This window comes from Mercenaria mercenaria, chromosome 12, assembly GCF_021730395.1.
Source record: "Mercenaria mercenaria strain notata chromosome 12, MADL_Memer_1, whole genome shotgun sequence".
NCBI lineage: Eukaryota > Metazoa > Mollusca > Bivalvia > Venerida > Veneridae > Mercenaria > Mercenaria mercenaria.
Window position 1 is genome coordinate 20,860,170 of NC_069372.1, and position 23,626 is coordinate 20,883,795.

Below are 23,626 nucleotides of genomic sequence, written 5' to 3' on the forward strand. Positions count from 1 at the left end.
CAAGCATAGTTTTGTGTACCGAAATGAACTTTGATCTTGAGGTTGACCTACTTTCACATTTCTGAAGCTACAGGCTTCAAATTTGGACCGTATGCATATTTTTGTTTTCTGAATTGAAATTTGACATTGATTTTTACCTATTACCTACTTTCACATTTCTCAAGCTAGGGCCTCCAAATTTGAAGCACATACTGAAATGAACTTTGACCTTGAAATTGATCTAGTGACCTACTTTTACATTTCTCAAGCTACAGCCTTCAAATTTGGACCACTTGTATAGTTTTGTGTTCCGAAACAAAATTTGACCTTGATTTTGACCTAGTGACCTACTTTCACATTTCTCAAGCTACAGCCTTCAAATTTGAACCACATGCATAGTTTTGTGTACCGAAATGAACTTTGATCTTGAGGTTGACCTACTTTCACATTTCTGAAGCTACAGGCTTCAAATTTGGACCGTATGCATATTTTTGTTTTCTGAATTGAAATTTGACATTGATTTTTACCTATTACCTACTTTCACATTTCTCAAGCTAGGGCCTCCAAATTTGAAGCACATACTGAAATGAACTTTGACCTTGAAATTGATCTAGTGACCTGCTTTCACATTTCTCAAGCCACAGTTTTCAAATTTGGACCACATACACATTGCTTTGTACCGAAATGAAATTTGACCTTGATTTTGACCTTGAGCTAGTCTTGAAATTTGGAACATTGAAACATGGCTCAGTGGATGGCGCCAAAATCACTCTGTAATCTCTTGTTAGGTTAATAGGTCAAAGGTCTAGGTCAGATTAAACCAGAATGGTAGAACTTTTGTTTACAGTGAGCATATAATTTCTGTTCCTTGTGCAATTACTGAATGCATCAAGGAGGGCATTTCATGTTCGACGAGCTGTTGTTTTAAATTACCTCCCTTGATTTCAAATCAAAATGGGTATATCTCCGTAACTAATGAAGATACTGATCTGAAATTTCATTTATGCCATCAGATTGACTTGGACAATCAGTGAAGATACATATTGACTGAATTTATGACAAATTACCTCCCCTTATTGTTATGTAAATGAATATACTTAGCAGCTTCTAATGAGATTGGTTTGAAACATTATTTATGTCTTCCATGGTAGGAAATAGTCATGTTAGATAACTCTTGATTGAACGTTTATCGATATGAATACTTTTCTAATATATTGTTGTGAAAGCTTTTACTCTGTATCTTCTACCAATGTATGATTATCTCCCCTGATTTTAATAAAAATGGATTTATCTCAGTAAGCTTTTATAGGACTCATTTGAAATTTCATTATTATCATTAGTTGGACTGAGACAATCAGGGTAGATAACTATGGACTGATTTTATGTCAAATTACCTCCCTTTGTTTCAAATTAAAATGAGTGTATCTCAGTAACCAATGAAGATACTGATTTGAAATGCCATTTATGCCATCAGATGGACTCGGACAATCAGGGTAGATAATTTTTGACTGAATTTATGACAAATTACCTCCCTTTATTTTATGTAAAGGAATATACCTCAGCAGCATCTAATGAGATTGGTTTTAAATGTTATTCAAGTCTTCCAGGGTAAGAAATAGTCATGCTTGTACAAAAATTCAGCATTTGAGCCTAGGACCCTCAAACTTGATATAGAGATTGGCCCTGACTAGTATGTGACCCATAGCTCAAAAGGGACTGTTACAAGAAAATATTTATTCTGATGATATTTAATGAGTATGCCTATGACATTGTGACCTATGTCAAAACTTGATCTTATCATTAAGAGCAATGGTACTCAGGTGAGCGATATAGGGCCACCATGCCCCTCTTGTTTAAATGAAATGTGTGTACTTTGTAATTATGCTATTTTAAGATTGACTATAGGAATTATATGGATCCTTGCATAGTATCAAGATTGGTTAATTGCAGAGTTACTGGAAATTAAACAGATCATGTAAGCCTTTGACCGTAAATGGTGACATTGACCTTGGTATTGCTGAAATGAGATACATCTAAATGCGTCTTGTTATATGGAACATTTGTCTTGATATTTAAGTCTGAGTTATGTGCAGGACATGAAATGGCCCCTTTGACTGTGACATTTACCTATTCCGAAACAAGGATTTTCCTTGACTTGTCTTTAAATTTTTAACCTTTACCCTGCTTAATTTCTAAAATGGACTGGTCAATCATTCAATTTGGGCAATACCATTTATTATTCAAAGGGATGTTCAATGAAATTTTACTGACTGAATAGCGAACAGTGCAGACCAAGCACCAGCCGGCATGGATGTGCAGGCTGATCTTGGTCTTCACTGGTCGCAAAGGCTGAATCACTTGCCACCAGCAGGCTAAAGGTTAAATAAGACAATTCCACTGATAATAAACATCGTTTTAAAGAACTGTGAGATTGGTAATAGGAATTCATAAATTTTCAAAAGGTTTTAATTATTTTTGAATTTATCGCCATAGTAAATTCCACCAAATGTTTTTTTCAAAATTCAGTTTTGACTTAACCTTATTCGTCAATCTTTCAGGATATCTTAGCATAAAATAAATCAACATTTCCATGCACATTTTTATTTTTATTAAAACTCTCAATTTTTTAACTTGTGATTTTATACAAGAGAAAGTACATTTTTCCCAGAAAATAGACATTATTTGAGATACCTTTAGGAATAAAAAATGCCTTACTGCCGATGTTGGAGACCATTAAAATAATGTATATATTCTCTATTGATTCTACAAAATAAGGCTACAATTTACAAAATGTTACAGATACGGTGGACGAAACAGTTCCTCCACTGTGAGTCACAGGCCTGCTCTCATAAGTGACACAGTATCTTGTTCTGTAGAACATTTGTATAAAATGTTATTATCCGAATTGCAGAACGGAATTAAAACAGACCCTGATCTCCAAATGTGACCTTGACCTTGGAGAACGTACACAGGTCTTCCCAGTGACACATTGTCAAACATTCCTGACAGGTATGTTAAAGACACTTGCTGCAGTTTTTTGTATGAGAGATGGGGCAAAAATTTCCCAATAATAGAATTAGTTTAAACTTTGTATATGAACACAGTTTCATTTTAGAAACAGAAAAATGCAAAAACAATCAGGTCACCGTTCTTGTTTAGGAGTTATCTACCCTTAAAACTGGATTTTTCTTCAAATTTGAATATTCAAGGGCAGATAACTCTTGAACAAGCATGGTGACCTTCGATTTTTAGCTCACCTGAGCACGAAGTGCTCAAGGTGAGGTATTGTGACCAGTCATTGTCCGGCGTCCGTCTGCATCCGTCAACATTTGCCTTGTGAAGACTCTAGAGGCCACAGTTGTGACCAAATCTTTATAAAACTTAGTCAGAATATTTGTCTTGATGATCTCTAGGTCAAGTTCGAAACTGGGTCATGTGGGGTCAAAAACTAGGTCAGTGGGCCAGATCATAGGAAAAGCTTGTGAAGACTGTAGAGGCCACAGTTGAGACTCAATCTTTATGAAGCTTGTTCAGAATGTTTGTCTTGATGATCTCTAGATCAAGTTTGAAACTGGGTCATGTGGAATCAAAAACTAGATCATTAGGCCAGGACAAAGGAAAATCTTGTTAACACTAGAGGCCACAGTTGTGACTCAATCTTTATGAAACTTGGTCAGAATGTTTGTCTTGATGATCTCTAGTTCAAGTTCGAAACTGGGTCATGTTGGATCAAAAACTAGGTCACTAGGCCAGATCAAAGGAAAAGCTTGTGAACACTCTAGAGGCCACTGTTGTGATTCAATCTTTATGAATCTTGGTCAGAATGTTTGTCTTGATGATCTCTAGGTCAAGTTTGAATCTGGGTCGTATGGGGTCAAAAACTAGTTCACTCGTTTAAATCAAAGGAAAAGCTTGTGAACACTCTAGAGGCCACAGTTGTGACTCAGTCTTTATGAAACTTGGTCAGAATGTTTGTCTTGATGATTTCTAGGTCAAGTTCAAAACTTGCTCATGTGGGTTCAAAAACTAGGTCACTAGGCCAGATCAAAGGAAAATCTTGTTAAGATACTAGAGTCCACAGTTTAAGTTTGATTCTCATGAGGATTAGTCAGAATGTTTGTCTTGATGACCTCTAGGTCAAGTTCGAATCTGGGTCATGTGGGGCCAAAAACTAGGTCATCCGGTCAAATCAAAGGAAAAGCTTGATAACACTCCAGAGGCCACGTTTATGACCCTATATTCATGAAACTTGGTCAAAATGATGATCTTGATGATCTTCAGCCCATATTTGAATCTGGATCATCTCGGGTCAAAAACTAGGTTTCCTGTTAAAATCAAAGAAAATCCTTGTGCATACAATATGGGCTGCATTTTTAATTTGATGTGCATGAAACTTTTGTCAGAATGTTTGTCTGCATGAAATCTCAGGTGAATTTTTATCCGGGTCATGTAGTATCAAAAACTAGGTCACCAAGTCAAATCAAACAATAAGCTTGTTTACACCACAGGGAGCACATTTTTGATTCTATCTTCATAAAACTTGGTCAGAATGTTTATCATGAAGTCTTGGATGATTTCAAATCTGGGTCACGTAGGATCAAAAACTAGGTCACTAGGTCAAATCAAAGGAAAAGCTTGTATACACTCTAGAGGCCACTTTTTTGCTCCAGTCTTCCCGGAACTTTGTCAGAATGTTTGTTTTCATAAAATGTTACACGAAGTTCGAATCTGGGTCATGTGGGTTAAAAAGTAGGTCACTAGGTCAAATCAAAGAAAATGCTTGTTTACACTCAAGAGGCCACGTTTTTTGGTCCAGTCTTAATGAAAATTGATCAGAATATTTGTCTCCATGAAATCACTAGGTAAAACATGTTTACACTGTTATGGTGTGTTACTCAGGTCAGCGACCTAGGGCCATCTTGGCCCTCTTTTTTCATAGTTCTGTTTCTAACATGACACTGTGTTCATATACAAAGTTTGAACAAATTCTACTTTGGGGATTTTTTTTAACCAAAACTGCAGCATGCGTCCTTAAATTCCTTAGATGGGTGATAAAGCTAGTTTAACAGACTATTTATTTATTCAACATGTAACACAAATCATACACGCAATCAAGATTACAAGCAAAATAGTGCAAGGGATTTGAATACAAGCTTTCAATTATATGCAATGCTAAGCCATCATCAATAGACCTTAATATTTTTTGGCACAAATGCTAATAACGAGACTATGCTTCGCGTCCAAGACCCAGGTCCATATATCGCAGTGTCTAGTTTAAAATTCTTCATCAGTAAATGAATTTTAATATAACCATTAGTAAAGTTTCTCCACAACTATACCAGCACAAGATCTAAGCCCGATTCTCCAGGTTTTAAATAAAAATGCAAACGGACATTGGTATCTCTCGTTCTTATTCCATTTTACCCTGTCTTTCATCAACAGGGAAGCGGTAGACCTACATTGCGTATTAAATCGGCCTATTGGACTCTTGATAGATTTACATGTTTGTTGAGATTAAACGTTTCCCATTCTCATTAAAAAAATGTCAACAGGCCCATTACAAAACTCTCTTTTCCTCATTCTGTGGCCCCCTTTTATTGTTGCTTATCTAAACTTAGTAAAAAAAAATTCAGAAAGTGCTATCAAAGAGGATTGATTTTATGCATTTAATGACTCTAACGACTGATGCCAGTCTAGACTCTTGATGCCTTAGTAATGTGCTTATTTTAGATTTAACTAATATTGACCAGACGATAGTTGCCTTCATTTGAAGTTTATTTCCTGTCATGAAAGGTTTCACCGCATCTTGATATTTCTTTCGTATATTGATCATGTTTTATACCCAATGAAAAGCTATCTGAAACATTGAATCTAAATCGCATGGTGATATTCTCTTTGGGCACGGAATGGTCCTGAAGCTGTCGCTTGTTGAGACACGATTAGTAAATGTCAAGTAGAGGCTGTTGGACCGGGAGAACTATTTTGATGATCATCATTTTGATGATCAGCATTTTGACTAGGCATTTAAAAGAAACGGTTCTGATGTTTTTCTGTTGCAACAAAAAATTGTCGACATGAAACGTTACTCGATAGAAATAAGAACTAAAAACCAAAAAAAAATTAAATTAAAGTTAAGACGCCATCACCCAATTCTTGTAAAGTAATTTTAAAAAGATATTTTATACGTATTAATATTAAGTGATTTAAACACGAGTGAAATTCTTGCATTTAAACCTTCTTTTTTTAAAAAAACCCAATTGTTCATTAGCAAGAAGACGAATAAGCAAATGCGTGTATGTACATCAACGATTACTTAAGATCTAAGGCAGATAAGTTTTAAATCATTAACTTAAAATCCAAATGACCCCTACAGGCTGTTATTATGGCGAAAGAAAGCCGACCGTTCGATATTTTTGTTTGCCTTATAGTCATCACGGCATTGCTACTTTTCCAGCTTTTCACGATTGAGGCAGACTCCAGGTGCCCCTCCTGGAATTGCTTCAGGTATGGACGAGCACCTGGCGCCCGTAAGCCAGCTGGATAGCTTCCTCGGATGAAGAATTCTAAACCTCAAGCGAGCTTTTTCGAACACCGTTAGGCGAGGGACAAGTGTGTCAATGTCAGCGGCCTTAAAAGCACTCAGCAATTTAGACCCCGTTTCGTTTTTTTTTCTATGTGGCAAAACACTTAAACTCGTTTGTTTTTAATAGAATTTTATACATTACACTTCCTGTACTTGTTTCACAAAAATTTGTAAGTTTCAACCTAAGTATGGAACCCTTTCTTTCACACAATATGCATTAAAATGATGTCTTTAAAATATAGCTAACCACACGTTTGTTCTGCTTAGTTCTATGAATAGCCGAATAGTAACAAATAATTTTCGTGAAAAACTTAATACGCCTATGTTCTAACTGGCCCCAGCATTAAAAAAATATAGCTCACCTAGCTTTCGTTATTTGTGTATAAAATAGCTATATCTACAATAAACAACACGCTCAATTCATTGAGTGCCTACTATAAAGAAAAAAAAAGCAATGGAAGTAATGGATTCGCTGGAGCCAAGATGTAACATTTGCGCTGCCGTTATCTTTTACATAGTTTTGTCACGCCGATGCAGTATATGTGCATTTCAGGTTACTTCCCTTTGTGTACTAAATAAACAAGGTTGAAGATATAGGACAAAAATAGTGATTTAACAGGTGAGCTTTTATGTTGTATAATAGAGAAAGGGCCATGTTTTGGGGTGTTTTGGGGATGATACACATTATTATGTAAGGGAGCTTACTTTTGTTTCATAATTATGGAACATATATTTTTCATTTACGGTTCATGCAAAAACGTTGTGTTACCTCCCCTCCAACAAATATGCAGCTGGTTACATATATGAGCCGCGCCATGAGAAAACCAAAATAGTGGCTTTGCGACCAGCATGGATCCAGACCAGCCTGCGCATCCGAGCAGTCTGGTCAGGATCCATGCTGTTCGCTAACAGTTTCTCTAATTGCAATAGACTTTGAAAGCGAACAGCATGGATCCTGACCAGACTGCGCGGATGCGCAGGCTGGTCTGGATCCATGCTGGTCGCAAACCCACTATGTTGGATTTCTCATGGCGCGGCTCATATGATTACTTGGTATCTTACATAGTTTTACAGGTAGTCCTGATGTTGCATAAAATGTCAGTCTAATATTGCACGTGTATTGCCTCGTGTGAATAAATGGAAATAAATCGAATATCACAAAACGACAACATATATGATTAAAACTTGCAAAATTTAGAATATCTTACAAACTGTTTCCATGAATATCACTACAAATATATGGAATTCAGTAGTAATTTGTAGATAATAGACAAAAACGTCAATTTGAACTCTAATTTTTAGTGATGTCTTCGCAGAATGTTTCATGAGTTACGAGCATAATGACATTTGAGCAATTCACATTGCCATAGCAACGGAATGAGTTCAGTTTCAGTAATCCGTGATTATCTTTGAATGAAAATCTGGAAAATGATCCGTAAAGATAAGTGCATTGAAATGTTACATGTGACACTATTTCAGATTAAGAAACGAAGGGGCAGTTTTGTTTAAACATCTTATAACCTGGAAAATATTACACTTATGTACAATTTATTTGATATAGAAATATATCTATTATATATATATATACAATATATCTATTAGACAACAAGTAAATTACAATATAAAAATGTCTGTAAAATCTATTTTGCTGAAATATCGTTATTAATAAGTAATCGCATTCATCTGCCACTACTCGTATTGAAATAACACACTAAATAGTTGCCTGCTTTTTTCTTGTTCCTTAAGTGTCCTAACACACAAGACGGCATTAAAAACGAAATGACAGAGATCAAGGTGAAGGACGAAGGTGGAGATGCTATGACGATGATTGACTTCGGAGAGTTTCGATCGTCTCTCTTCGGTAGAACAGTTGAATACATCCGCGATGTGAACACACATTTGAAGGATTTTAAGTTTAAAGACGGGGATGTTCTCTTATGCTCATATCCAAAGGCAGGTAAGAGGAAAAATAAAATATAACAATAACAATTGTAATAATGGGCATGTCCTCGCGTATGACGCTATTAATTATCTAGCTTGCAACTCCTTGTCTTTAATTCATGAAAATGGGCAGCAAACATTGAATTATTTCATTTGGACCGTTTTTAGCTCATATGGAAACTCGTTATTTCATTCCAGAAGGTACTTACGACTAAGAATGATTATCGTCTTTACATTACCTAGGATGCACTTGGACATTTGAAATTCTAACAATGTTGATGAAAGGTAAACCTGAAGGGCCTGACCAAAGTAAAATGCACTCAATGTTAGAAGCGACGTGTGCCAGCGATATAGAAAATATTTCATCACCAAGGGTACTGAATACTCATCTGCCGTATAGAAGGTAATACAGCAAGAAAACAAAACTTGTGTATAGTTGTGAGGAACGTTTTACACACGTGCTCGTCCAGTCTTGGTGCCCATATGGGTGCCCCCATAAATTAAAAACCACTATTCATGATGCTAACACGAAAAAATGATTTTTTTTTCTTTATGGGCGGACCCATGTGGGCACAAAGACTGGACGAGCACCTGTGGTTTTACACTGAATTGGTATAGAGCTCATAGATAATGTAATGAAGTTACGTTCACTTCGGATTGGTTTCTATTGTAATTTCTTGTTGCTTTTCGAATGAATAATAGACATTAAATACAACTATACAGTTAAGTCCTATTCACAAATTTTACGACTACACATTTTTAACGCCTTTCCACTCTTTCTAAAAAGAATGTATTGTGTCGGTCGATAGACCAATTGATGTGTGATCAATAACTAGAGAACGCTTTGGCCCACAGTGGTCAAACTTTTTACAATGATTGCCTGTTGTCAGTAGATGACCTCTATTGTTTTAGGGGTCAATAGATCAAAGGTCAAGGTCAAAGTGACCTCGAGAGTGAAATGACTTCACGAACCCTTTGGCCTCCTACCCTCAAACTTCATAGGATGACTGCATGTAGTCAGAAGATGATCCCTATTACTTTATGTACTGACCGCTTAATAACTCCAGAACGTTTGTTCTAACTTTATAGAACTATTGCTTGTGGTCAGCAGTTGATACTTAATGTTTTTGGGTCAGTAGGTCAAATGTCACAGTGATCTTAAACTGAAAACGATGGTTTCTGATCAAGATCTGGAGCATTTTGTTTGGCTTACTAGTACGGCCGTCAATTTTCAAAGAATGATTGCCTGTGATCAGACGAGGCTTATCCTTTTTTGAGGTCATAAGGCCTCGGTCACAATAGAAATAAAATACATAGTTCCCTCTGAGAGGCATATTACAAACAACCCTTGTTATACAGTTTTTATTGCTATTCCGTGCATTTTTTCATAATGTTAAATTTGATTTGAAATGTTATATTCGTAGAATGACGTTTTCAGGATTCCGCCGGACATAAATAACAAGAAAGTGAAACTTGTATTCGTGGTTCGAAACCCGAAAGATGTGGCTGTTTCATTATATTGTATGATGTATGCCTTTAAACATTACAACTACACCGGCAAGTTCAGCAATTGGCTACCTCTCTTCCTCCGTGGAGATCGTAAGTTTTAATTTTGGGTTACAGACGCTGAGTTCCTTAAGGTAATGGACACATAATGACACTCGGCAATTTCCGTGCCATTACGTATCCCCCACGTGCGACTTCGGCATCCTTCGGCATCGTTCGGCCAAAACAGAAACATATTTCAACGGATATCGCATACGGAGAATATGAAAACGAACGGAAATTGCCGATTATCATTACGGGTCCACTACCTTAAGATACTTTCGAAGAATTCTTCTACTTTTGACAATTTAAGATGATTAATAGTTTTCATGCTGGCGACGACGATACATTTTAGGGTAAAATCTATGGGCGCACGAACGTACAACTGAAGTTTCACTCTATATATTTTTGTTCTTGAAGGATACCAAAGTCACTAGCCAAATTAAGAGAATTAGATATTACACACATAATTGATCAAATAAGTATATTTTTTTTTCAAAAACATGCATTTGAAGATGTTATTCCAAGCGATTTAATTAATTAAAGTATCTTGCACGACGTTTTCGTACATTTTCAGTTGCCTATGACAGATACTTGAAATATTTGAAGGATTGGGAAGATGTATACAGAGCTAACAAACACGACATGCTTGTATTGTATTTTGAAGAACTTAAAAGGGTAAGGAACAGAAATATTAAAACATAGAAAAGTTATGTTCCAAGACCACTCAGCTCCCCAAGAAAAACTGCTTGACATCAAGAATGCTAAGGTAGATTGAACTAGCTGTTCCACTCCGTATAGAGTTTGGATGTTTTTAAACTGGGAATGAACTCTATATTTTTGAAAGCTTTAAAATGATTTATCCTTACCCTGATAAGTTTCTATAATGAACTGGTCCATCATTCAATTTAGGCAATACCATTTATTATTCGAAGGGGTGTTTATTGAAAATTTATTGACTGCATGAGTAGCGAACAGTGGAGACCATGATCAGACTGCACGGATGTGCAGGCTGATCTTGGTCTTCACTGGTCGCAAAGGCAGAATCACTTGCCGCCAGCAGGCTATAAAGGTTAAACACCAATGATAAGGTAGTGGTCCCCAGATGACATTCGACAATTTTTGTGCGATCAACTGTTCTGGTATACTATTTCGGCATCCTTCTGCTGTAACAACAGAGGACTGCCGAAATCACATATTATGGTGAATACGTCATCGATCGGAAAAAGCCGACTGTCCTCACGGGTCTGCTACCTTAACACAAACTGGCTGTATATTTTTTTGTATTGGTGCTGCTCGCTTCATATGTGAGTAGTGTCTAAAAGATGGTGTCAGCTTGTTATTTCTCGATTGATATGATCAGTTTCATGTAATGTCTAACATCCTGCAGCCGATCATATATAGATATCTATATCTTTTATTTCTTACAAGATTTAAGATAGGCAGATTTTGTAACATCTGGTGAAAAGTACACGCTTATTTTCAGGATACGCTTGGTGGGGTTAGGAAACTGGCGACATTTCTCGACGTTTCACTCACTGACGAACTTATTCAAGAAATTTCAGAAAAGTGTCAATTCCTGCAAATGAAACAACGTTATACACCGGAAATGCTTGGGTCAAGCGCGTATAAAGAAGAAATTAATTACGGGTTTATGAGAAAAGGTAGGCTTTCCAAAATCTTTGATTAAGGTTAAAAACACTTTTGCGACACCTTCAGAACAACTATTCTTGGAGACTATCACAAGCTTAAAAGTTAAATATAATCATTGTCATGACGAAGTCGAGTGCTCATTAAAATTGTATACATGTACACTTGTTTAAGAACCGTTAGTTTGCATGTACATTATCAATTTTATTTGATCAAGTGGTTGTAATTTTTCGTCTTTCAATATCAATAAATAGCTGATTTACTTGATGGTGATATAAGCAAAACACGCCCGGCGAAGGTACATCCGTAAACAAAGACAAAAGGTTGGGCACTTGACTTCCGGGTCACTGCCCAGGTGGAGGGCCCGCAGTGACCAGCTGTTAGTTTCTTCCCCCTTACGAGCCACAGACAACACGGTGCACGTTAATCAATGAATCCGAGCTTTCCGACAGCTCGCCTCTTTCAATAAAATTTATATTATCTGACAAGTTACCATCATAATAAAGAGAATAATGTTATGAAAATTACAAACTATCCGTACTTTAAAGGACACATTAATTAACAAATATTGCCAAATACCATAAAGAACGTTTGATTTCACTTTACTGTGGACAACTCTTGCCAAAATAACACAAAGAACATTTTATTTTACTTTGCTGCGAACAACTCTTGCCAAAATAACGTAAAGAACATTTTATTTCATAACATTCACTTTGTCTTTGTCTTTTGTTACAGGAGAAGTCGGGAACTGGAAAGAATGGCTTACTGTTGCTCAGAGTGAAACAGTGGATGGAATGGTTTCTGAAGATTTGAAAGATTCCAATCTCAAGTTTATTTATCAGTTGTGACTCTAGTCTCGAGTTAAATATCAGTTTTGACTCTAGTCTCAAGTTTGACATCAGTTGTGACTCCAGTCTCCAGATGATATATCAGTTTTCAACTTTTCAGTCTAAAGTTGCGACTCCAGTGTCGAGTTTATATTTCAGTTGTGACTCAATTCTCGAATTTTACATCAGTTGTGACTCCAATATCGAATTTTATATCAGTCTCCAGTCGCAAGATGTGACTCCAGTCTCGAGATAATATATCAGTCTCCAGTCTCAAGATGTGACTCCAGTCTCGAGATGATATATCAGTCTCCAGTTTCAAGTTGTGACTCAAGTCTCGAGATGATATATCAGTCTCCAGTCTCAAGTTGTGACTCTAGTCTCAAGATAATATATCAGTCTCCAGTCTCAAGATGTGACTCTGGACCTGAGATGATATATCAATCTCCAGTCTCAAGATGCGACTCCAGTGTCGAGATGATGAATCAGTCTTCAGTCTCAAGTTGTGACTCTAGTCTCTAGATGATATATCAGTCTCCAATCTCAAGTTGTGAGTCCAGTCTCGAGATGATATATCAGCCGCCAGTCTGAAGTTATGACTCTAGTCTCGAGATGATATATCAGTCTCCAGTCTCAATTTGTGAGTCTAGTCTCGAAATGATATATCAGTCACAAGTTGTGACTCCAGTCTCGAAATGATGTATCAGTCTCAAGTTGTGACTCTAGTCTCGAGATGATATATTTCAGAATTGACTCCAGTTTCGTGTTTAATATCAGTTGTTACTCCAGGCTCCAGTCTTAAGTTGTGACTCCAATCTCGAAATTAGATATCAGTATCCAGTCACAAGCTGTGACTACTCGAGATGATATATCAGTTGTGTCGTATATGATTAATCTAGTAAAGTAGTATAGCAATATTCTTGAAACTACTTTGTGCAATATTCTTGAAACTACTTTGTACCTGATGAGCTATTTCCGATCTGTATTCAGATACCTCAGTAATCATATTGCATCTTTCAGAGAAAAAACTCCGTATATCCTTACGACAGGGATGAAATAATATAATAACCGCCCCTGATTTTATGTCTCTTCTTAGAGCAACGCCGGTCCCGCCCGCTTAGCTCAATACGGATCGCGGGGTAGTGAGTTCGATCCTCGGGCGGGCCTTATGTTCTCCGTGACGATTTAAAAATAGACATTGTGTCTGAAATCATTCGTCCTCCACCTCTGATTCATGTGGCGAAGTTGACAGTTACTTGCGGAGAATAGGTTTGTACTGGTACAGAATCCAGGAACACTATAGTTAGGTAACTGTCCGCCGTTACATAACTGAAATACTATTGAAAAACGGTGAAAAAAACAACGCCAGCAACAATAAAACAGAGTGTATCTTACTTAAAATTGTTTGTATATGCATCGATAATTAAGAGTTCAATTTTCAGTCAGGTCGAAGCATTAATGACTCCCGAAGCTATTCAGATGTTGTATATGATAAAACATGAAATAGATAATCTACTCAGACCCAATTAAGAATATGAGAAATGGTAAAACTAAAAGATAATCTAGTCGTTATAGGCGGACTACTTGTCCTGTATCCATCCAAGTTTTCTCTAGGTATCACTCCGGGTTTTAACATTAGCCACCACATGAATTCGGGGCTTAAGAGCACAGGTCCCTAGCTTCGGGCTTATTACACTTTTGAAGGGAAAATGCTGTCGAATATTGTCTTTAATATTTTAATGGTGTTTAGAGATTTTACGGAGTAAAATGACGCCGAATTGCTAACATTGAAGATTTAACACCACTCCACTGCAACAAGAACGGTGGAACCTTTGTCGATTCTAAAGTCTTCAGACGACAATCAATGGCATCTGTGAGCACGTGGTGCTTTTCTTTTCATATCAAAAACAAAAATAGAACAGTAAGTACACCTCATTTTATGTCAAACATAATTTTATGACATTGTAGTTCGCAGTAACTACCTAAAAGAACAAGGTGAGTAGCTATATTTTAGCACGCCGAACAGATTAATGGAATCTTTATGTCAGACGATAATTTAAAAGCTTTACTCAGTTTAAAAATTACCGTCAAGTTCTATTGCATATTGAGCTATTTCGTTGCTAATGCTTAAATTAATGACACCGGAGTTACCAGTTCTTGAAGACGGACTTACGGCAGTAATGGTTGACTATATCAATATGACCGTGCAATTTTGCGGTGCTTTTTCTTTCTGGATTCCCTTTAAGCTGACAAATACCTCGTCTCCTCAGAATGTTATTGAAAAACGACGGATAATGGACACTGGAATTTATTCGCGCAATTCCATAAAGAGCTTACAGGAGTGGTATTCTATTAAAGCATAATGAGGTTGGTACCTTGGAAACTAAATATTAATACGTGACATTTAAAGGCGAGACAAAAAAGTGAGTGCCTCAAAAAAAAATGCTGACATTAACCGATAAAACATTGGCCTAGATGGCTAGTACTTATTTCACACCACTATATACGTTAGACAGATAAAATAAAGGATATCATTTAGTTTGTTTATTTTATTTACATGACATGACCGACTGATAAGCTTTAACACTATTGTAGAATAAACCGTGTGGAAATGCGTGCTTTTTAAGGCATTTTATAGGTTCATTGATAAACTCAAATAAGTGGTTCATTGATAAAAAAAGAACGACAATTTCTTTATTGATATAGCTATCTCACCACACGGAAATTTCACCACTATAGTATGTACAGCTGTGACCGAATTATCGTAGAAAACACGTAGTTTACAGTTGGGTTATTGTGTGTTTATTCGTTGAGTTGTTTACATATATACTCAACGGAGGAGAAAAATGTGATTCTGACTGACTGACATTATTTCTGTGCATGTTGCACGAATGCATTTTATTTATTAACTTCAGGATAAAAAAGTTTACGGACGTAGATAGCAAAGGGTAGCTAACCTGTAATCGTGTAGATGTGTTTTACTGTAAAATAGGTCGTGGAAAAGTTCTATTATACATGTTCTGTTTTGCATAAATTGCAAGCGTGCAGCAAAAATACGGTCTAGGGACGCAAGAACTTTATATTATAGAAGTGACCGAAATAATTATTTGTTATTGCGTTCTCTGACGTTACTAGTGGCTAATATATTTTAAAGAATTATTTGTGATGGGATAAACAGACAGAGGGAAGATTAAGTGAGGAGGTGAAAGTAAAATAATTTACTATGGCAGGGTTAGAGAGGAAGCGATTAAAGGAAGATAAGGAAAGAGCGTTGAACTGGAAACGTTGGGGACCATACCTATCAGAACGCCAGTGGGGTACTGTCCGGGAGGATTACTCGGAAAATGGGGACTGGTAAGTACTTGTATACCAGCTGTTCACTGACCTTGACCGTAATCAGTGAACAAGGATTTTAATGATTTTTAAAACACATTTAATTACCGCTCTCGAACAAACATGCTGTTATGTGGCGTTCTATGCTTCCAAAGGGGTCGATTTTATTTTGGTTGCACGGTTGTTTTTAACGTGTATGGTGTCCTCGTATGACCGTATAGGCCCATTCATATAAATGTAACTTGTAACTCGGTCATGTTTATACAATTTATACAGTTAACACGATGAACTATATTGGTCGGCAGTTATCATATAGTTTCAGTTTGCCCTATATCTCGCATGTTCAAGTATTAAATTACATGTAGCTAACAATCAATAGAGCGGTATTGTTTTGTACAGGGGCGGTTCTGTTAGCTTTTTGTCGGGGGTAGTGAAGCACTGTTAGTCGTTTTTGACTGGGGATAATTTATCAGATCATGAAATAAGCCATCCCTGGGAGTGGAAAGAGTAGGCCTCATTACAAGAAACCCTTTGTTTTATAGGCTTATCCATAGAGTATGGCGCTGTAAGGGAGAATCGGTTGAAATAAGGAACGAATAGAACTTTGAAACAACTGAAGAAAGAGCATCTTCAGGAAAATCATGTACGATATATGTATTTTAGTAGAGCGTACATTTTCCTAATTTGCAGACGTAGAGAACGTAGCTTTAATTTATTACTGACAATCGGACGTTGCAGAAACTTGGCTAGGGACAGCATAGTCATTCATTGTCGGTCTGTGTGTAGGCCATCAGAAGCTGTTTGCTGTTCTGAACGGGAGATCTAATATTTCAAAACTTATTTCTTGACAAAGCACCTTGTCATTGACCGTTTTACTCAGCTTTTTACTGAAAAATCTTTGTTTATAAGTGACGTATAAAATATATTAGCTGGGACTCAAAGAAGAAAGCTGGCTATACGATGAGAAAAGGAAAAGCAGGATAAAACACGAAACGTTAAAGACCTGCTCCAGTTCTACCTTTTAACCTTAAATTGTCACTGAAATAGCATGAAAATCCTGACTATGAACAGTGACGCCTGTCAAAGTAGAGTCTGTTTCATATAAAATTTTATATAAAATACCTGTGGTTTTGCCTGCTAAAGTGTGGCGCGTGGCCGTTAACTGTTACCTATTGTTATCATGGGTTGCATACACACAATAGAATTTGAATAGCCGCGGAGCAGGGCTTTAAGTAAAAACTATAAAAATAACAATAATAGAACTTAATACTGGGAAGAAGGATATCCTTGCGTATTACAACAAAACATGCTAAAGTTAGTAATTGTGTATTATAAAGCTACGTAATGCAGCTGCCGTGCATCTAGACACATCCATTTAGCTGCTATAAAACAATGTCGATGACTGAGAGGGAAACTGTTGTAAGTGTGCAGAAATAAAGAGCAAAATACAATAGTTTCGCGCTCAGCCCTCGATGTGCAAAATGCTTGCAATTTGGAATTACTTTATCACCAAGTGAAACATCGAAAAACATCCTTTTCTAATTGTGCCCGTGAGATGTACGTTTGAAAGCACTCCATTTTAATGTACATTGAAAACAGTCCCTACAATACACGGAATATTGCAGAGTCTGTTCTCACACAGGATATTGGATTTGAGTGAAGCGAGTACGATTGGTTTTGTGCCCCCTTTTTTGCCTAAAGCACTTTTCCATTTTTTTCGCGACATAATTGGCAGCGAAATTGAAATGACATAGTCTAAGTATGTAAACGAGGCAGATATTCATCAATAATTCACGTCATTGCTAGAATTAATTATAGACATCCGCGAGAGCGATTTATAGAATATCTTGCTTATGTTTTATGTCAGATATACCTGTACATACGAATTACAAGTGCGGCTCATTACAGTTTACAGCACCATCTATCAAGTTTACCTGAGAGAAGCTAATATCCATTATATAGTTCCTTTGAGACGCGCCTTAACCTTTCACGTAATATTCAAGTCTGCACCTTATAAATGTATAATTTTTGTAACAGTTCATGTTTAGTCAATGGAAAATGACCTTTATTACATTTTTTTCGACTGCTATTTGATCCGGGTTTTTTTCTGACCTCGGACAATAGTATTGATTATTGACCGGAAAACCATTCTGTATGTATATACGTTGTAGAACTTCTTTCACAAACGACTATGATACATAATAAATTATGGGCCGTTTCGTGAGAAAACCTGTATTAGTGACAAAAAAAAAAATAAAATTGAGATAACACAATATTTATGAAGAATATTATTTTGCCTTTCAAACCTGAAAATTTGAAGTTATTTTATCATGCCATTACTATAACAACTGCCTGATAAAGCCTGTCTGAGAAAAGCAGTCTTTCTCATGTCGCTGTATAAACCTATAATAAAGTCCAAGGACATCAGATTGTAAGACCCCCGCCTACCGTATATTCAGTAATTCGCGCTCCTATTCAACAAAAAACTAAAAGTTGTTAATAATGGCATGATAAATAAAATAACAGGTTACTGTCTTTTGAGAAAGGGATTACTCAGACTCGGCTAGATATGGTCCGGAAGGAGCTCGGCCAGCCTCGATCTATAGCATCGTTTGAGAAACCCTTTCTCAAAAGACTGTAACCTATTATTCTCTATTTCATCTTAACGTCAGGTCTCAAATTTTGCGTATCACTTACTACACATTATGCGTTTGAATATTTGGGAACAGTTTAAAATAATTTTACTGAAAAATAACTTAACCGTATATTTTTTTTTTCATCACGGACCTTTTTATCTACATACTTTTTTTTTCTCATGATGCACGGGAGCTTTGGAAATTCCTTGGCTATAACAATACAAATAACATGTATTTGTAAAATATGGTAGAATTTGATTTCCCTTAGATAACTGTATTACATCATACTTGTTTGTTGTTTCTCCATGAGACGACCCATGTAATAGTTATGATATATAATGTTGTGTTTTAAGAAGTAAATTATGTAACTTAATTAAAGGACAATGGTTTTGACTGTGGACTGACAAGCCATTCAATAAGACCCCGATTGTTGTCCTTTGTATTATAATACATAATTAGTTACAACCTATTATTGAAAAGGAGTGTACGTAAAACGCTTCTGCTCTTTGCATTCATAAATTTAAGATTGACGGCTACCCTAAGCACCCCATATTTCTACAATGAAACAATCGATTTGAATAATCAACCTAAGGTCAACCATCGCGGTCAAGTTGCGACTACTATTATATGAACTGGAGTAATGAAACGTTTTGAGTCGGTTAATTGGCCGGGTGGTATTCCGATGCACTAAACTGTTGCTTTGATATTAAACACTGCATGCTACTAGTTTAAGCTGTTAGTATCATAAATATATTACAAAAAACAAAACAAAACAAGTTCCCTCACTGACAGAAGATTTATGAAATAAACAGTTGTTTCTGACTTGCTAAGATTAAATACAACTAGGACAAGTTACTGACACTACTCTCCAAGGTTGAGGTTTGTCTTTAAACTGTGTCATACATTGTACAGTCGAATACTGCAAAATTCAGTTATATACCTGCAAAATTTTATGTAGCAACATTAACAAAAACAACAACAACAGGAATAAATATAGTCTTTATAATTATTTGCAAATGATTCTTATTCCTTGGATAAAATGCCGCAAAGATGTTTAAACATGGCTATTTCAGAGAATTACTCTAGTTAGATGTTTTTACGTGTTCTTTTTGTTTTGTTTATTATTTTATTCAAGAACGTCAACAACGAGGCTTTCAAATACCTGACAACATATGTAATATATGAGAAAATGTAGGAAAACCTTTATCTGAAAGAAAACATTATTCTTAGAAAGCTGTCAGCGAGTTGAATTGAAAAAGGAAAGATTGATATTAAAACACTAAACTGCTCTCAAAATATTTCAAATTCCATTTGGTTTATGTTAGATATATAGAGCATCATTTCATAGTATTTACTAGACTGTGTTCAGGCCCTGTGTTTTGTTCACATGAGATAACTCCTGAGGCTATTCAAATTTTGTATAATTATGTCCCTTTTCTTATCAAATCACTGGGTCTGTGAAAGATTGGTTTCTGCATCTCCTGAATCCTGGATATAATCAGGGCCAAGAAAGTTCGGTCAGAATATATTAGACAAAATGATTATAAATATTAAAAATGATTATCTAGTCTGTATAGCCAGAATAAGTATTTACCATTAAATGGTTGTGAAGCAGACAGCATAATTGTATGCAGTGGCAGTCACATAAAATACATTACACTAAGAGTCCCTCGAGATGACATTAAACCTTCTCCCATTAGCAAGATAATAAAAACGCAATACTTGGCGTGATTTCAGATTCCATTTAGATTCGGTTGCTGAAAGTCATTTTCACCATTATACTCTGAATGTCAACCGTTATAATGGTTGTGTGCAAATTGCATATTTAACGTATCTGAGCAAGAAGCGCTCGTAGTGAACTTTTAGGACCGTTGAATGTCCATCGTTCTTCCGTTACTTCTCTTAAACGTTTAGCCAATTTCAATCGTGAAATAGACAAAAAAAAAAAAATGAAATACAGTCAAACTTGTATTAAACGGCCGGCAAAGGGAGTAACACAATTCGTCTGCTTGAGGCAGGTGGCTGCTTAAGATAAGTTAAAATAGAACAAAGAGTCAATTTTGGACGTCAGTTGACTGGCTGCTTAATAAAGGCAGGTAATCCGTCCTTGAGGTTCAGTTGTAGACCCTGAGCATGGACGTATATATAGCATTTTTAGCTCGACTGTTCGAAGAATAGGTAGAGCTACTATGTTGGACTCACCCATGTGTCGCCGTCAGGGTCAGCGTCCCAATTTGGTAAAGTTTTTGTATGTTAGTTGGTATCTCAGTAACCACTTTTGGGAATGGATTGAAACTTCACACACTTATTCACTGTGATAAACTGCACAGGTTGCATAACTCTATTTTGCTTTTTACAAATTTATGCCCCGTTTTCGACTTAGCAATTCTGGTTTACAAACTGTAGTTTTTGTATGTAAGCTGGTATCTCAATACCCGCTGATGGGAATGAATTGAAACTTCACACACTTGTTCTGAGATGATCTGGCATGCATTGCGCAGGTTCCATAAATCTGCATTGCATTTTTACAAAATTATGAAACTTTTTCGACTTATGTATTATTCATTCAGTTGACAAGGCTGTTGAATATTCGAGCGTTGCTGTCCTCCGATAGCTCTTGTTTTCATTTCCAGCTGGAATCATTTTACGCACGATATGGCAAGATCACGTGCGTATCGATGGGGTGAGGACGGTTTGATGGGTTTGACCGACAGACAGTGCCGGTTGTGTTTGGCGCTCTCGCTATGGAACACTAAAGATCCAATCCTGAAAGAGCGTCTCTATGGCCTAAATGGACATCAGGTAAATCATAACTGCTGTTAACCAGAATTACTGGCAGTTCAGTTGAATTCTGTATTCAAATTTAACATAAAGAAAAACATTGATCTAAAATACAGGAGTCAGTTAAGGTCGAAAAGGCCTTGTTTAGCATGGTTATTTTATCTATACTTTCCCTATTCCTTAACACATAATATAGATGTTATTTCTTAATAATTGAAGATAGTTTTCTTGGTATCCGTCTGGAAATTCAAGAATTTTTTCATCTTTATTTACCATACCACTGCGATGAGTAATTTACATATTTTCCATGATGCAGTCACTTGCCGGTTTTTATATTATTCAAGTACGTTAGCAAGATGTTAACAAATGATGCAGCAGAATCGGATTCGACATTTATAAACTGACTCGATACTAGCAGTCGATAGGATCAATTGATTGAATCTGTAAAGTACTCATTGTCTGAACCTTTTTATACTGTATCAGTTTCACCATTCGTCGTTGAGTTCTATCTTCGTAGGCAATACCTCTAAAGTAATTTGTGCCGTAAGGAAAAGTTGTAAGAAAGTTAGTTGTTTTATGAGAACAGGTTATATACAGATACATGTACCATTGTAGATACACTGGCCACTGAAAAAAACGGTGTAAAACCCAACAGAAACAAGTTTACATATACCTGGCCATCTTGGTTTTGAATACAAATATTACAGATATATATGCTATTATAATAGTCGCATCTTGACCGCGATGGTTGACCTTAGCCTGATTATTCATATCGATTATTTCATTGAAGAAATAAGGGGCCTTAGGGTAGCTGTGTATATTTATATAGACTAAGTTTATTTACATTTGATCAGTTAAAACTTTCCAATACACTAATTTATATTCACACAAATTTATTTTTCCATTTTCGCGTGCAGCTCGTGATTTACGTACACTCCTTTTCAATAATAAGTTGTGCCTCTTTATGTATTATAATACAAAGGTCAACCATCGGGGTCAAGTTGTGTCTACTATACTCAACAGGGAAACCATGGAGAAGACGTGAAAGAGTTGTATTACTATCTCGACAATACGCCAACCCATTCCTACATGAAGGCATTATACAAATACCCGCAGAAAGAATTTCCATACGCTAAAATCGAAAGGGAAAACGCCATTCGGACTGTTCACGATCCAGAATATGAATTGCTAGATACAGGTTTGGAAATTTTTGTTGGATTGTTGAATCAATCAGTAGTAAAGAAATAGAAAGATTTCAAGCTCAAATTAACCATGCCTTATCAGAAAAGTTAAAAAAGAATATAATCTGACCAATTTCATTTTGCGTTAGCGAATAGGCCAACTAGCAGAAACCCAACCCCTCTCTAAGGTGTCCGATCCACAAATAAGCAAGTTCTATATAAACATTGGTATCAAAATATTTCAAATATTGATGCCTGGTAAGCTCATGTAAGTGTATTGCCTACTGAACAAGAGCTGTCACTATTGGTGACAAATGGCCCCGAAGCATGCCCAAGAATGCTACAGTTTTGTGCGCAAAAAAAAAAAACACACATCATTTCATGACCTTGACCTTGACCCAAGATCTCTACAATTCAATTAATGCTCGCTTCAAATAAATCAATGCTCTTTTTGAAAAATGATGTTTGTGCGTATTGATAGACCTCTCTCTCTCAATGAATTAGTGAGAGCATTAATTCATATCATTTGTACCACGCATTTACATAGTTAAAGAGAGGTTCTAAATATTTGCAGAACGCAGTAATTGAAATCAAGAGAAGTCGTTTTTACCTCGGTTGAAATCATTTATGGCAGAATTCGACATTAGCAGAAACTCAATTATTTGAACATGTCGCTAATTATCTGAAGCTCTCTGCAATTCAGTTAAACGCAGCCTCTCGAAAAATGACTTTTTGCAGACATGAATTGATTTGCACCTCTCGCTGAAGCCTTAAATTGAATAACATCGTGCGTAATAAAAAAGAACGCTCTTTTCAATTTTATTGTTTCACGATAGGTTAAAATTAATAAAGAATTTCGAATATCTGGGTTTATTTAATTTGGCGTTCCATCATGACAATTCTCATTAAAAGTCATTGGTTTTTAGCTCACCTGTCACAAAGTGACAAGGTGAGCTTTTGTGATCGCGCAGCGTCCGTCGTCCGTGCGTGCGTGCGTCCGTTCGTGCGTGCGTAAACTTTTGCTTGTGACCACTCTAGAGGTCACATTTTTCAGGGGATCTTTATGAAAGTTGGTCAGAATGTTCACCTTGACGATATTTAGGTCAAGTTCGAAACTGGGTCACGTGCGGTCAAAAACTAGGTCAGTAGGTCTAAAAAAAGAAAAACCTT

General features: G+C 36.3%; 2 protein-coding genes across 2 annotated transcripts in view; both read left to right on the forward strand.

The window, feature by feature from the left end:
- The first annotated feature begins 7,069 nt into the window (after positions 1-7,069).
- LOC123534281 (amine sulfotransferase-like) lies at positions 7,070-13,316 on the forward strand. The gene is made up of 7 exons (XM_045316451.2): positions 7,070-7,181; positions 8,309-8,519; positions 8,747-8,906; positions 9,942-10,102; positions 10,626-10,726; positions 11,535-11,712; positions 12,434-13,316. Exons 2-7 carry the CDS (start codon positions 8,342-8,344, stop codon positions 12,544-12,546), a joined length of 891 nt encoding a protein of 296 aa, XP_045172386.2. The 5' UTR covers positions 7,070-7,181; positions 8,309-8,341; the 3' UTR covers positions 12,547-13,316.
- A 1,805-nt stretch (positions 13,317-15,121) lies between these two features.
- The window catches only part of LOC123533172 (uncharacterized), a 40,709-nt gene continuing 32,204 nt past the window's right edge, over positions 15,122-23,626 (forward strand). Inside the window, exons 1-3 of the mRNA XM_053519381.1 lie at positions 15,122-15,879; positions 21,128-21,296; positions 22,299-22,473. Coding sequence (XP_053375356.1) covers positions 15,749-15,879; positions 21,128-21,296; positions 22,299-22,473 — 475 coding nt within the window. The 5' untranslated portion in view covers positions 15,122-15,748. The remainder of the gene's footprint in view (positions 15,880-21,127; positions 21,297-22,298; positions 22,474-23,626) is intronic.

What these genes read in the sequence shown, in the direction of transcription:
- LOC123534281 (XM_045316451.2), top strand. Translation starts at nt 8,342, where the DNA reads ATGACAGAGATCAAGGTGAAGGACGAAGGTGGAGATGCTATGACGATG. An exon ending in ATGCTCATATCCAAAGGCAG is followed by an intron (nt 8,520 to 8,746) that starts GTAAGAGGAAAA and finishes TACATTACCTAG; the next exon opens with GATGCACTTGGACATTTGAA. An exon ending in TTACGGGTTTATGAGAAAAG is followed by an intron (nt 11,713 to 12,433) that starts GTAGGCTTTCCA and finishes CTTTTGTTACAG; the next exon opens with GAGAAGTCGGGAACTGGAAA.